This window comes from Panulirus ornatus, chromosome 37 (genome assembly GCF_036320965.1).
Source record: "Panulirus ornatus isolate Po-2019 chromosome 37, ASM3632096v1, whole genome shotgun sequence".
In the NCBI taxonomy this organism is placed as follows: domain Eukaryota; kingdom Metazoa; phylum Arthropoda; class Malacostraca; order Decapoda; family Palinuridae; genus Panulirus; species Panulirus ornatus.
The window spans coordinates 22,287,053-22,303,754 of record NC_092260.1 but is presented as its reverse complement, the minus strand read 5'-3'; the positions used below and the strand labels follow the sequence as shown (position 1 = coordinate 22,303,754).

Genomic DNA, 16,702 nt, shown 5'->3' with positions numbered 1-16,702 from the left:
GTCAAACTCCTCATTACAGTAGTATGTCCTGGGAGGCTGTTAAAATTCCTGTAAATTTTCATTTATCTTGTGTGCTGGAAACATATTTTTTCTTAGATCTTTATTGTTTAACAAGATTAACCTCTTTCTTCATTTGTCTGGTGAATTCATACAAACATGTCACATAGCCTGAAGAGTTATCAACTATGTAAATATTTCCTTGGATAATCTTGAAGCTGAATTTGCTAATTATCCTTTTCCATCTTTGGTGTAGTAAAGCCTCCTAGAAAAATTATTCAGAGAACAGGATTTCAAAGATCTTAATGGTTTTTTAACATCTCTTACCTGTTCTGCACTGATTAGTTTATAAGAGTAGAATAACTTCATTGAGATAAGCCCTGCTTTTACCGTGTGGGCAACATCTGCTTCACAAAAGCAAAAGACAAATATGAAGCCATTCCATCTCTGTCATGAGGTGCCTAGTATACAGTACTGGCCAAGTCAACAATTCTACAAAAAATACAAGTCAGTTTTGACAAGAGTATTTATTCCTAGGAAATTAAATCTAACACTAAAATTAATATTCTGTAGCTGACAAAGGGCATATACCTATGTTCTATGTGTCAGCGCCTCCAGTACCAGCTGCTTGACACTACTCAAAGACCTGTTTTTCAACTGGAAAAATCAGAACAGCTGTCTACAGAAGGTCAACGTAAAGCACAATCAAGAGGTATCATAGGGATTCATCTAGAGCGAATTAAAAACAATGAGACATTTCTCCCTTTTCACCACATGTGCTGATGAACTCTAGAACAGATGCCTGATCCATCCTATAATGAAGCAGAGCAGAATAATGTGGTGTTGTTGGCATCCAAAGGAGGGTTTCAAAAGCAAAGGAATTCTTATAATTACTGTGCAATTTTTTCAATATGCTAACAACTGGCGACTGGTCATTTTGGGTGATGAAGTTGTCACTACACACTCCCTTCCTGGGCTCACCATTTCATATACCCAATATATCAATGCAATAAGAAAGTTCTTTAGATCCAACTCACCTGAGGGTCAGCAAATGAACAAACAATGTCATAAAAAAAGGATAATGAAAATAATTTCATTTTGACAGCCACTTATCAACCCAAAAGGAAATCAAATAAGGAAAGATTTCAAATACCAAATCTTTATTCATAATTTCATATTTCTGATCTGCACACTCGAATTCTGGTTATAATAAATCATAGAAAGCTGTACAATTTACAGTGAAGATACCATCAAATAACTAAAATATTTGCATCACATCTTAAGACAAAAAGTGTTATCAAGATGCATTAGTTAAGCAGATAAGCTGTCTCTTATGAAGCAAAGTTTCTTGCACACTAGTGAGGGTGCTTGGAAACACTTTCAGCAACGTGAAATTTTGTTTCTGAGAGTTGAAAAAAAATTCCGCTCCAATGAAAAGGACATGGAGGACTCATGCTAAGCAATCATCTAAAAATCAAGGAAGCTGCATCCTTATTTGAATATCATTGTTGCTTAAAACATTATGCAACACCCCAAATAACCAACTTCCATGGTTCTACAACTGAGAGCCCCTTAACTCTTAAATGCCTGGAGTCATCATCAGATGATTTTCATAGCAGGGCCCCAGGAATCATCATATGAGCAGTAATGCTTGCAGGCTTTGTTTAAATCCCCCTTCAATATCTTCACATTAGTATGGCCACTAAGTTTTGCCTTGGTCACTAGAGGTGTTTTCCTCAGAGACTAAATATTAAAGTGCAAATAATACATAAATAATACAAATGTGTAAACATTTATGTAAATAACAGCCATAAAGAGTGATGGGTCATTAAAGAAATTGTATCAAGAGGCTTACCCCCGTTCTCCACTATCCCACCAATACCTCCACCTGAAGTATTCACACACTAAATTCAGCACTATTCTATGCCTATAGAAGTTATGTTAGTTCACTTGTTTGAACATATCCTTTAATTCTACATGTAATTCTTTCATATTAATGTGTCATTCTTTAAAGCATATCATGAGGCTTATCCCCACCATCCTTCCACCGCCTTCACTGTGGGTCAACACAATAACTTCATTGTCATACCTTGAAAATTATCAATCTACAAAACACACACTGATACATGCACATACATACAAACATAATTGGAAGCTGACATTGTCCCTAACTTGCCGACAGTCTATCTTAAGGGAATAGTTAAAGAGACTAACTGTATGCAGGCAAGTATCAAAACTGCTTATGTTCATGGATAAGGAAATATTCAGCTACCTGTTCACGCCATACATAAAGCTACAACTAGGATATGCTCCTCAAATATGGTCACCAAACTCAGAACAAAGGGCTACTACAGGAGTCAAGGGGGAAACAACGTAAATGGTACAAGAATTAAGAGTGCTGAGTTACTGGGAAAGGCCACAGGTTCTAAATTCAACCAATCTGGAAGAGAAAAAGAGTGAGAGGTGGACTGGCCACAACCCCTAAGATTCTAAAACAGACTGATGACCTTGACAGAACTTTGAGAGATAAAGGGACAGAAAAAACTGAGGATATAACATGAAATTAGAAAGAAACTTGTTACATAAGAAGTGAGGAAGTACTTTTATAGTATGGGAATGGTGGTTGAATGAATACAATAAAGTGACTAAAGACATGCAAAAATTTTTGAAACTGTGTGTTAGGAAATGTGCCAAAGATGTAGCCCCCATGTGTAAAACTCTCTTTCCATATTACATACATACAAACAAAAAAGGAATGCAAATTAAAACACTAATAAAGGCCATAAAAACTTTAAATGTAGTTTCTATGATAAAAGAACAAAAGAGAAGAAGTAGAAACTGCAGGTAAAACAACACAGAGAGAATGGAACATTCGAGCCGACATGGATGACTAAATAAACTCTGACTTAATATCCTTGAAAGAAGAAGAGAAAGTTGCTGAGGTCCCTTGTCTACTGCAATGTTATCAACTGTGGTTTTGAGTATCCAACATAAACATACCATTTCACCTATGGCAAGATAGAGTTTTGGGACCAGTTATGGTCATGTTCGATTTGGAGTCATCTAGCCAGGAGGTACTTGGACAGGCAAAGGGTATTTTTTTAGTGATAAAAAATGAATGACAAAGCTAAGAATAAATCAGAAGGCAAAAAATGAGAGACACCAAAAGAGACAAGAAGATGGAACAGCCCTACCACTACTAGAGTAAGGTCAGGAATGCAAAGAGATGAAAATGTCAGACCAAAAGTGACGTATCTCATTGCAAATGGACTACTAGTAAATGGTAAAGAACTGGAATTCAAGGATTGACTTTGGGGAAAAGGAACCTGATATTCTTGTTGTGGAGACAAAACCTACTAAAGAAACAAGAAAACACCTGTTCTGCCCGGGAGGATTCAAGATAGCAAGGAGGGAAAGAGAATTCAAGTAGAATGCTCATTCAAACAATACATAATTGGGAGAGTAGCTGTAAGAATGAAGTGCATACTGGTGCCAATAACTCTTCATCCTCCAAAGAATTCATATGAACTGAAACAAATATACAATGATGGCAAGGAAGGAACAATCAGGATTAAGAGATGATAAGTAATATATAATAGGGGGTTTCAATTATAAAGTGAATAAGTGGGGTAATTTGGATTCTCAAGGTGACAGCGATGCATGGAGAGAAGTTTTCAGCATGTATGCAGAAAAAAGTTTCTGATCACGCAAGTCACTAAGCCATGTCGCCAAGTTCAGATAGACTGATACATATCATTACTAAGAAGAGAAACTAAGGTGGAAGGACTGATCAATCAAGAGGGTGAGAAGCATGCATTGGACAGAATGAAGTGGATTGATGTAGTATATGAGTGAGTGTGTGTGTGTGTGTGTGTGTGTGTGGAATGCATTCTCAATAGGCTGCAAGGTAAACCACAGAACAGTTTGTGGGGCTTGGCTGTGGATGGCAGGTTCAGTACATCATACATGAGAGCCAGAGAGTCGATGTGTGCTAATGAGCCTGTTGTTCAATTTGTTTAGTTATATAAAGTTAGTCAATAAAAGATAAAAAAAAAATTTTTTTGATAGTTTTAAATCATATGCTAAATTCCTCCAGTTCATCAAAACTAAAGAGCATTGTTCCCCAGTGGCCCAAGCATATCTGAACCAATCGAAATAACAAAAGTACTGTGGCTCTAGGGCTTGGGAGTAAAATGTTTGTGAGTAGGGTGTATGAGGCCATTATTGTCACTGGGAGCATGCAGTGGGAACTTCTCTCCTAAACCTTGTACCACAGAAATGTTTATGGGTGCTACATTGTCCTCACTGGTAATTTTACTGCATCAAATCTACTGTTATTATCACCAGGCTTGGAGATGCTAGTTTAAAATCAAGTATGTGAAAATTCTGAAGATAACTGTGTTGGCAGCCTGAGGGTGTTACTGTACAGTAATTTCTTTACAAAGAAAGATATTGACGCCTTGCCACATCTATCAGAACAAAGCATGCATTGTTGAAGAAGAAAAGGTTGCGACAGGCCATAATAGTAGGAGTCTGGTGAGATTTGTTAAGCATTCAAGAGGTCTGTCCATACATGGGAAGCTGGCAGAGTTGTGCGAGACACAGTTTTGAAGAAAGGTTGTAGACTATTTTATGAAGTGAAAAGTGGAAGTATGTTGTCCCTGGCCTCAATGATGGAGGGACTGGTGGATGCTTTGTCGCTAAGCTAAGGACTTTTTGGAGAACAGGTGGGAAAAAGGTCACCCATGGGCCAGATTTGGCCCTTCCAATGATGGAGTAAGGGCTGCAGAAATTGAATATAAAAAAAAAATTAGTTCTGGGGCCAGATTTACAGAGGAAACAGAGCCCATGAAAAACTGAGCGAGAGATGAGAGAGTGGGATGAGAGAGAACAAGTGGGGTGTCTGGACTAACTTAATAACACTCTCCATCTCTTCATATCTCCAATCTCAACTCAAAACTTACAGTTCAGCCTCGTCCAAAGTGAAAAATTCCTTCTATCTACGTATTGTAATTACACATTCATCACACGGTATGCATATGGATTTGTTAGAAACAAATATGTATACATTCTATAATTGTGTATAGTAATAATATCAGTTAATCTGAGAAAAACATCCATGGGATGAATGTATATAAATCTGAGAAATTAAATGTGTGAGTGTTTTGTTTTAGGATGATTACTCTTATGATTTAAAACCACTTCTTTATCATAAATGCTACATGACCTGCTAACTGAAAGCCTTCCATTAGCCCTTAGATTGAAATTTTTGTCTAACATGTTCTAGAGTGAAATTAAGGTCAAGAGGTGAATGTGCTTGCAGATTAAGTCACTTGTGAAGTAAATGGTGTTATATATAACATATCTGCCTTTCCTGGAGTCATCACTCTGGCTACCCTGACTAGATAGATCCTAGCTAAAAGACAGTGCCTCTGCTATTAAAGTGACTACCCTGACTATACAGATCCTAGCTAAAAGAAAGTGCCTCTGCTATTAAAGTTTAACTGATGGACAAGCAAGAGGTATAATGGCTGTTAAGGCAAGAACACAGGTGATGGGAGACAGATAATGAGACAATTTCACATTCCTAAAGTCAGGCCTTTGTCAGGGTTGATCATGTAAAGAATCACTGTAAACTTGAGAGGTGTGGCAGTAAGCTGAGTATGACTAAGGGAATAGCACAGGTGTGCTGAAAAAGTATGGATGGAGAGAGGATGAATGAAGACTGGCTGACTGAGAAGATATGTGTTATAAGTGGAGGGGGGAGCAAAGAGGAAGGACAGACCACGAAAGAGCTGGATGTCTGAACTGAAAGAGGATAGTCCAAACTGGATTAGAGAGAGAGAGAGGGGGGGGGGGGTTGCTGTTATTCGGTTGAAACAGGGAATATGAAGTGGTCTCAGAAAACCAAGAAAATGTGTGGTGGTGCATAGGGGGATCTGGTTTTGGTGCATCATACACAACAGCTGGATAGTGGTGCTGAGCCAATGGGGCCATCTTTGTCAGACCTCAGCACTGCCTTACATTGTGAAATGGTGAACCATTGTGAAAAAATGATTCATAAAGATTTACAAATCCATTTGTCAAATAAGAATCACATCATTCCACCTTCCCTTGGATTTCCATATTCTACTCTGCAGGAGCTGACCTGGAAATGCAGTACACTAATATAGTAAGCATTCACTATGGCTTTAATCATCCAAATTAATCCCTTCCCTCATTATCCCATATATACTAGGGCTGAGCTTTTATGCATTTACTTATCTTGAATTAACTTGTTTCTTATATTCTGAAAATCATAATCCCGAGATAACTCAATGGGGTTCCAGATACTTATAATATCACTCCCAGCAGACGAGTGAATGGTAAATACCGTTTCTTTCAACTTTTTTTTCATATATATTCGCCATTTCCCGCATTAGTGAGGTAGCATTAGGAAGAGAACTGAGCCTAAGAGGGGAAAAATCTTCACTTGGCTCCCTTCTCTGTTCCTTCTTTTGGAAAAGTAAAAACTGGAGGGGTGGATTTCTAACCCCCCTCCCCTTTTAGTTGCCTTTTATGACACGCAGGAAATACATGGGAAATTTTCTTTCTCCCCTATCCCAAGGGATCAACTTATATCTACAAATAACAACAAGGGAAGGTGTGCATCAGAGAAGGGGCAAGCATCTGGCTTATTTCTGCTTACTTTTCCACTGTTTTTTCATCCTCAACATGATGAGTGATGATGAGTATAAGAAAGATGACTAAGCAGACATGAAAATGAAGACAATACTTCTTATGAGACAACCTCTGATTCATCCTGTCCTGCACTTTTACCCATCTTTGTCCTTAAAGATGGTGACCTTTCTCTCCACACTTTATTATCTTTATTATCAATTTTCTTATACCTGCTCACCATTTCCATGCTTGTAAAGTAGCCCCAAGAACAGACAAAGAAAGGCAGCATTTGCTCACAGCCATTCTCTAGCAGTCAGGTGTAATGCACTATTATCATTATTACTATTTTTTTCATAATTACTGCTGTTTTCCAAGTTAGAAGGGTAGCACCAGGAACAGTTGAAGAAACGCCACATATGTTCAGGTCCATTCTCTAGCTGTCGTGTATAAAGCACCAAAACTACAGCTCCCTACATTACAAAAGTTATTATCACTACTACTTTTCTTTTCTTTTAATACTTGTTTTTCCAGCCTTAATGAAGTAGCACCAAGAACAAATAAACAATAGTCTCATTTGCACGTATCTATTGCCTAAATGTCATGTCTACTACATGAAAAAGAGGGCTTAACAGCCATAATCAAGCCCCATACACTATTTCAAGGTTGAAGAAACAACAAAAATGTTCAACTCCAATCTCTAGCTGTACTGTGTAATGCAACAAAACCACACCTCCCTAACATTACGAAAGTTATCATTATCATTATTACTATTCTTTTCTTTTTAATACTTGTTTTTCCCACCTTAATGAAGTAGCACCAAGTACAAATAAATAATAGTCTCATTTGCACATATCTATTGCCTAAATGTCATGTCTACTACACGAAAAAAAGGGCTTAACAGCCATAATCAGGCTCCGTACACTATTCCAAGGTAAAGGTACACCACCAATTTTCCAGCACTCTTGGTTCCAAAGTCTTGCTGGATTAACCATTTTGTCAGACCAACTGTGGTCACGTAATAATTCAATCAACACACTTTAATTATACATTCTAACCCTTTAATTATACATCTCCCATGTGTCTAAAGTATACCATGGACTGCTAGAAATTTAAATTAAACAAACATTAAATGTTGGAGCACATTAAGATGGTAAGTCTGTCCTTAGGTTGTTGGAATCCTGTAAGGTCTTCTTTGTCCTCTGTTGTCAATGTTTTCCTGGGTGTGCATCACCACAATAATGCAGTTTTGTCTGCATTATACACCTGCTCACGACTGAGGTGCTCGTCAGCTAAGAGCTTTGCAAATTCGTCCACATACTTGGCAGCTCCTTCGTGGTTTGCAGACTGCTTTTCCCTGCACACTTTATTCATGGAAATTCCATGACGCTTCTTGAATCTTTGAAGCCATCCTTCACTACAGTCACGTTCATGTTGCAATTTAAGTTCTTTATGGAACACCTTAGCCTGGTCCATTATCATGCTACTTGACAAGTCCATTCCATCACTTTGAAGCTGTCGAAACCATTCCATCACCAGTACTCTTACTATCTTTCATACTTTTTCTAATCATCATTTGCTTCTTGGAATCGCTGTCTGCATAGAATTTCAACATTTTCTCCCTTTGCTTCTTTATATAATAAGCAACTGATGAACTAATACAGTAGATGTCACATAGCTTTTGCACCAAAACACCACGGTCCAATTTTTTCAACAGTTCTACTTTATCTTGGATTGATATTGACTGATGTTCATGTTTGGCACTATGACTGACACTCTCATATGTCTTAGAAGCCATAGCTAGGGTTAAATTTAAGCAAAATAAGCTAAGAATCTCACAGAATTGCAGTATCACCACCAAGTGCAGTGTAAAGAATGTAAATAGGTGCATCCTACATAAAACACCATCTGTGGCTGCCCAGTAAACTAGTCTGGTGGCCGCGGTAATTTCAAGTTCCCTTACGTAATTTTGTTTGGACTAAAGGTGCCGAACCATCAGTTGCCAAAAATTCAGTAGTGTACCCGTATATCATTATCATTCTTGTGAGACATAAAAAATGCCCCATAACATTTGCTGTTACAAACTGAGAGGGATATGAGGGAGTATAATGAAATGATAGTGGATGAGTACATCTGAATAACTATGACAGGATACAGAGCTCTCAACATATCACACTTGGTGTTCCATATATTTGTCTACCAGCATCTCCCAGCAGTATTCATAAATCTTTTGTTGACCCACAGCTACATTTTGAGTCAGATATCAAATTTTCATTAATAAATTCTTAATTGTTCACTCCATATAAACTTTGCATCTGATAGGGTAGAACAGTGAAAATCCTCTATTTTCCATGCAGAGACCTCAAGTATATTTGTTACATGTATTTTCTAAAATTTCTAAATATAATGAAATTGTCAATTACTCTGTTTCTTCCTATCTATTTGATTTTCAGCTTTAAAGTTTTCAAATTTCAGCCCCCTATTTGCTCTCTGGGAAATTATAAAGTGGTCTCTTGCCAATCATATTACATTCCTGGAAGACCCCACAGAAGGCAAAACTGCAATTGGTAATACTCATGGGAAATAGGGTGTTAGTAGAAGCATGTTTATTCTACACAAACATTAAGAAATAATGTACAAAACTGTGCAGAAAAGGAATTAAGAAATAACACTACAAAATGATGGCAAAATATCAACCCTGATGCTATATGCACTTGGCCTCTATACTCCACTCCCTCAACACAGCTGCCCAGCTCAGCTAGACAAAAAGCTGCTTCTCTTTCTCTATGGTTCATATTGTTGACTCTACCACCAAAATTCCTCCCAAAAGACACTGCACCTTTGCCACATGCAGAGCAATCCAATAATTTCACTTTATGCTCTACAGACATCAATTTCCTTGCCCTCCTTAGGGAAGCACAACTCACATCACTAGCTTTATGTTCAGAGTCCATATCTAAGGGCACCAAACAACAAACAAATCAAAAGTCATTGAAAGTCTGTGATGCATCAAGATAACTCAAGGAGCTCCTCACTTGGTGACAGTCATACTAAGGTAAGAACAACATAGTCAGATTGAAGGCACAGATGCTTGGGTGACATGGTTATCACAGTCTCACATTGCTGTGCACATCTTCACGCCAACAGCATACTGGATTCTTCCTGGCTTAGATAGCATTAATCCACAGCCACTGTGACTTTGTCGGACATGCAAAAAAAATACTGCAGATCCCAAAACTCAATCTTGTGGTTGGTGAAATAGTATGTATGTGTTGGATACTCGAGACCACAGTTGATAACAGTGCAGTAGACATGGAACCTCAGCAACTTTCTCTTCTTTCAAGGATATTAAGTCAGAGTTCACTCAGTCATTCATGTTGGCTCAAATGTTCCATTCCCTCTATGCTGTTTTACCTGCAGTGTTTCTTAGTTCCTTTGATTAATTCATTTCTTCTTGTTTGGTCAGATGACCATATAACTCAGCAATATCAAAAATTTGCATCTTATGTAAATGATAAAAAAATTTGAGTTAAAAGGAGTGATCCCTGCCAGTACACCCAGAAAGACCAAGGCATCTTCAGCTGCTTAAGCAATCAACCAAGCATATGTATTTAAGATAATTATTATTTTGTGATGATGTTTTTGATGATACATTTTCTTTATTACTTGAATCTGTTCATAAATTATTTCAATATAATATGTCAATCAAACAGGATATACCAACATCACTATTACAATGAGTTTTTATATGAGTAACATCACTGTAATGCTGTTTTTGGCCTCATATTTTTTTACTTGAATGTGTTCATATGGAATTGCTCTGTAGCATCATACACAGTAAATAATAACTCTTACACCAAAAAACCCGTTACAGCAAGTTTTTTGATGTGTATATTATCACCAAAGAGCAAAAGTTTATATTAGATACTGTTGTGCAGCAAAGCCGTATGGAAACCCCACTTACGTTGAGATGCATTATCACCAGATAATGTGCAGGAAGGGGTTAGCATACATTTCAGACCATGAAACATGTCTATAACCAAAAACTGGATTTCTAGTATATTCCTAAAGCTCTGGACACTTATCCAGTGTTCACTGCACCCAGTGTTCACCAGTGTAGATTTTCTCAGGGTATGTACTGAAACATCTATGCACAGAATTGTTAAACTTATCATCATCAGCTTTCTAATCTATCTCTCATAATGAATGTTCTCAGTATCACAACACTGTATTTGACTGAACAGTGCTATTCTTTTAATGTGCTCTTTAAATTCAAGTTCCTTTCATGTGTTTACTCATTGCTACTGGGTATTCATAAAGTGAGGATGCTGTAATCATAAACACTTTGGTTAGAAAAATTTAAAAACCTGCGGTTATCAGTTCTCACATGAGACCAAGTTCAAAACTTTCTGCAATGTTTTTGGTCATCTTTCAATCATAGCATTTTACTGATGTCATCTGCAAAACATCTAAAAATGTTTTCTTTGACTTCACTGGATTTGTGTTAAAGTTATTTCCTCCTCATAAACTATAAATACCTGTGCCTTATACTGTGACACTGAAGAATGCCACTGTCCCAGGCTGTGAGATGCTGAGTAAGATTCAGTAAAATTCTTTTAAACTCTACCAGCTCAACCAAGTTATGCCCTTAACCTGAGATAACATCATATCACATCTATAGCTGCTGATGGTTATATATGGTGAATGCTGGCATGCTGTGTCATTACTGCATTTTCTGGCACAGAACCCAATTTCTTCTTATATCTTTCTCTAAATCTCACTTCATTCCCAGATAAATAATAAAAAAAAAAAACATATATGCAATGAGCATACCATATCCTCCTCTGTACCCTGGAAATATCATACATCTCCTTCTTCAAAAATCTCATTCAGTCCACTATGATGTCCTCGCCTTGTTTTAGAGGTATCATTTTGGCCACAGTTCACTTGAACTGTCTGTGTATGTCTCTGTCACATAAATCTTGAATTCTGTTGGGAGACCAGCCACACGAGTATTGACCATCAAAATACCTCTTTTACTCAAACACCAATGCTGTGGAATTCTCTTCCTTCTTTTGTCTTTTCCTACTCTTAAAACCTTTCTACTTTTAAAGAGGAAGGTTTACAAACACCTTGTCTGTACTCTTATACTCTATTGTTCTTTCCTCCACAATGAACATGAACAAGGAATATTTGTGACCATCATGTCAGTCACCTTGAATAAGCGGGGAATATGTTGTGGCTGTGAGTGAGTGATGTTGCAGTTCCATGTGCCTGGTTTGTCCCATGAAATTGGGAAGAGAATAATGAAAAAAAATTCCCAACAATGCAACACCTATCTTATTGTAAAAACATATGACTAATCCATCACTTAACCAGCAGTGACAATTTATAGGACTTTTCGGTCAGCTGACTAGTGTTCAATCCATGAATTTTGATTGTTTCGTGCATTTCATTGTCAAGTTTAGCTGATCCAAAGAAGGTTAATGGATGGTGCTGGATAATTTGCTGGGGTAACGCCTTTCCATTGCAAGGTCCATTTGCCTTCACAACAAAAGACTGCTAATCATGAGTCCTTCAAGCTCTGCTAAGAGCAGAAAGTAAATTTCAAGACATCCAGTGATAAGTTCACTTAGTTAATAAAAACAGAATTCAGATGAGTGGTCATACTAATTAAAAAAAATTAGTGGGAACCTTAAATGTCAAGTGGTATAGGAATATACATAAAAAGAAATCCATTTAACCATATCACTGGTAAGCTAAGAAATATTGCTTTCCTACCTCACACTGCTAATTTGATAAGCATTAAACAGTCACTTTAAAGGGGATCTACGCCTTTAATACCAGCTACTATAAAACACTCAAAAGGGGGAAAAAAAGTCTCCATTTTAGTAGGCTACATACCTGTATCAAAATATGTTATTCATAGCATGAGATACTACTTCTGTACTCTGAATGCTGTATTGTTTTACAGAAAGGAGCATTTTACCTTGGTGAAATATATTAACTTAAAAAAAGCCAAGTTTAGCAATACTGCTGAGTATGATTTCTTGCATTTACAACAATAAAACCAGTTTTACTTACTCATTTACACAATTTTGGATATAAGAAAATATAAAAATGGCTTCACTAACAAAACATTTTACATAAAAAAGATCTGAATTACAGTTTAAGTATAAAACTGACACTTGCAAATCATTTGACTAAAAGTTTGGACTGTCATAAGGGTTTGCTTCATGTGGGCAAGGCTCAGAGACAACCATCCTTGCATTTTTCTGTGATAAGGTGCTCTCTCTGTTACTGCACACCTCTCTTTCTAGCTTTATGCATTCTTCCTCTTCTAAAGCACCTTCAGTGAGTATGTGAAGATGGTCACTCTTTCCTTCCCTAATCTGTACAATGGGCTCCTCTATAAGATGTGAAGAGCCCTCACCTTCATTACCTGCAACCTGTGAAAGATCTTGCATGATATATTGTGAATCTTGCAATATTTTTATTTTGAGACTTTTTACAGGATGCTTTTTCATTTTGTGAGTTTTTAAGTTTGTTTTCTGCCTGAAAGCTGCGGTACATTCCAGACACTTGAATGGCCGTTCATCAGAATGAGTCTGCTCATGGGCTTTGAGGTTTGACCGTTGGGCAAAGCTGGCACCACACAAAGTACAATGAAAAGGCTTTTCACCTGTGTGGAGTCGCATATGTATCTTAAGATTGGACATCATGGTGAACTTAGCACCACATTCTTCACATATAAACGGACGAATGGCTTCTAATTTCTTCTTACGTCCTCTTCTAGTTGGGGCTCCATCATTTGAGTGCAATTTCAACTTGTGAGACTTTAAGTTTGATTTCTGTGCAAATGCAGAACCACATTCTTCACATACATGTGGCCGTTCACCTGTATGAATCTTTTCATGTGTTTTTAAATTTGACAATTGACGAAATTTTGCACCACACTGATCACAGGCATAAGGTCTTTCATTTGTATGAATGCGTTTATGATTCCGCAAGTGTGTGGATTGTACAAATGATGCTCCACAAACTTCACACTTAAAAGGTCTCTCTCCTGAATGGATCAATTTGTGACTCTTAAGATTTGACTGCTGTGAGAATCTTGTCAGACATATATCACATTCATATGGCTTTTCACCTGTATGAATTTTCTGATGCGTACGCAGATTTGAAATTTGTGTAAATGTGGCATTACATTCCTCACATGTGTAAGGGCGCTCCCCAGTATGAATACGCATATGTGTTTTCAAGTTCGATTGTTGGGTAAAAGTAGCTTGACAAATAACACAAGAATAAGGCTTCTCCCCAGTATGACGCCAAGTGTGGTTCTTTAGCTGGGTCCCATTTTTAAATTCCTGTTCACATATCTGACATTTATAAGTCTTAGGCTGCCTTCCTTTAGGCATCTTGGATCGCACAATAATCTCAGAATTAGCTGACGTGGTGGCCTGAGACACAAGGTTAAGTTCAGAATTAACCACACCTGCAGGTCTATTTCCATTTCTTGATAGATCTTCATGACTATACACACCTTGACTACCACAGTCACTATTAAAGCGGCTGAAATTTGCTGTCAGTGATGAACTTCCATTGTCATTTCTCTCTCTACTTAACTGTGGTAATTCTCCCGCAGTACTGACACAATCTGACAGTGCCTCTCTTCTTGGAGTGGAAGCTTCATCAAAGTAGTGACGCTTATAATTAGTACCATTTTCTTCCGAATATTGTTGGTAAGATGGTGAGAAGGGCACAGGAAACATATGAGAGCTACCAACTGAAGAGATATTTTTGCTTTTGGACACCTGTGAAGGCAGCTGCGTTATATCACTTACAGCAGTGGAGTAAGCATTCTTACCATAAAGCACAGGTTCACTTTCAGCTTTAATGGTTGACTGTCTGTTTGCATTATGGGGCAACCTCTCTAAAGCACTAAGTACTCGTGATGAGTGACTCTCCAGCCTTGGGGACTCCACATTCATGTGTGTGGGTAAGCTTACTGGGGTATAATGAATTCGATCACCCTGTGCCTGCCGCTGAGCAGCATTCTGAGATCTATCACCAGTAACAGATGGTGCACTAATATCTACTGTAGATCTATGTGTCTCAGTTGTCAGTGATGGGGAACTGACTGCAGCAGCAGTATAAGGCATGCGATATGTTTCAGGTTCTCCAGTAGCCAGACGATAAGCTTCTGTCATATACCTATGAGCTTCATGAGCTGCACTTTGCATTAGTTTTCCTCCAGGAAACATGACGTTGTGTCCAAGTGCCATGAGTGATGCACTCTGTCCTACGAACCCAGGTCCTGGGCTTGAAGTGCTTGGGTACTGAGGAGTGGATCCAACTTGATGACCTGCACTGTTAAGGTCTTGTCTTAGCACTGAAGGAAAGACTGCTCGACCTTCTATGGGATCTGCAGGTGTGCTACTGCGGCTTCCTCCACTAATCTGAAATCAACAAATATTTGGTCAACACAACCCTCATAATTAAAGCTAAATTACTTAAGAAAAGATCAGCTAGTGCATAAAGAATACACTTAACAGTGATATAAATATATTATTTCTATTCTACGATCATTAATTCCACTTCAAATTCCATGGTGCATATAACCAGTCAGTTCACTCATACACACCAGTCTCCATTCACGCTAACTCCCCAACCACACAAGAAATACTTCCACTGCACCCTATAACCTCCCCCCCCCAAAAAAAAAAAAAAAAATCTAGACCTGAAAGGTAAAGGCTTAACATAATATTCATGAGGGAAGGCTTATGGAAAATGTGATAAACATACCACAATGACTGAAACTACTGGAACAGGGCAGGTACACTTATAGTATGTCGTGTCAAATGCATCAGTGAACTGAGCACATTGTTCAATGTTAACAGTGGTGTACTGCAAATGCTTTATGATGCCAAGGTCTTCTAATGTTTCCATTTCACATTAGCTATGAGGTCACCTTCAACACTGCTGCATCATCATCAGATAAGGGAAAAAAGCAAAAAACATTGTCAAGGGTCATTCCACCCTAAGGGAGCTAATCTTACCCTGATCTCATATGGAGCACAGCCTCAGAGCTGCAGGAGCCCAATGAAAGGGAACTGGTGGAGCATTATTAACTAATCTGATCGCTGAAGACATCAGGTTGGCACCGAAAGTAATCTGCCTGTATTCAAAATATTGTCTTCCATCATGTGGCACCTAACTGATGCATTCCCTATCCCTGAACAATTCCAAACACCTCTCTATACTTAAAGCCATCTAAATTACATACTCTAAGCTTGTCATTCATCTCAATTCTGTTTTGTTTTTTCCTTTCTCTCCTTAACATTTCACAGTCTTAAGTCATCAAGCCCACAACCATTCCTTTCATAAACCCAAACCATCTATGTCCTCTGTTCTTGATTTTCACTACTCTTTCAATCCTCTACCATGATAACACTCTCAGTTTCCTGTAAGCACTCTTCCTACTCCATTCTCGTCTTAGGATATCCATCCCAGCAGTTGTCCTAAATAATTGTGAGAGGATACCAGTTTTTACTTCACACACATACTACACCCGTATTCTAATATCTTTATCCTACATAAGCATCCTCACTACTCGAACACCACCATTTCAAAATTTTTTGAAACATTCCATACTCTACTCACATAAACTTTCCAATATACTTTCTCTACACCTGCAATTACAGCCTCTTACCAAAAAAAATCAGCCTTACACAGATCCTGCTTATTCAAGTCTCACCTCATTATATGAAATCCTTTTAATTATGAATTCTCTGCCATGAACATTTTCCCTGTTCTTAAACACCTCATTTCATTAAAGTTCTATTAATCATCATTTATTCCTATGCCCTTATACTGCACCCATCCAGACCTTTAGCATATCAAACTCACTCTATACCAGGGGTTGGCAACATTTTTGTCTCTGCAGACCAGATCATGTATTAATGAGCAGACCATGGGCCAGGTAAATGTCATAAAAAAGCTTGAAATATGGAAAGTATCCATTCAAATATATCTTGTTATATTTTGT

General features: G+C 37.8%; 2 protein-coding genes across 4 annotated transcripts in view; both read right to left on the bottom strand.

Annotated features, from left to right (window-relative positions):
- LOC139760585 (uncharacterized) overlaps window positions 1-16,702 on the bottom strand; it is a 54,544-nt gene that overhangs the window by 18,033 nt on the left and 19,809 nt on the right. The window lies entirely within an intron of this gene.
- LOC139760587 (uncharacterized) overlaps window positions 1,141-16,702 on the bottom strand; it is a 28,975-nt gene continuing 13,413 nt past the window's right edge. Inside the window, exon 2 of the mRNA XM_071683949.1 lies at window positions 1,141-15,113. Within this exon, the coding sequence (XP_071540050.1) occupies window positions 12,858-14,939 (2,082 nt within the window). The 5' untranslated portion in view covers window positions 14,940-15,113 and the 3' untranslated portion in view covers window positions 1,141-12,857. The remainder of the gene's footprint in view (window positions 15,114-16,702) is intronic.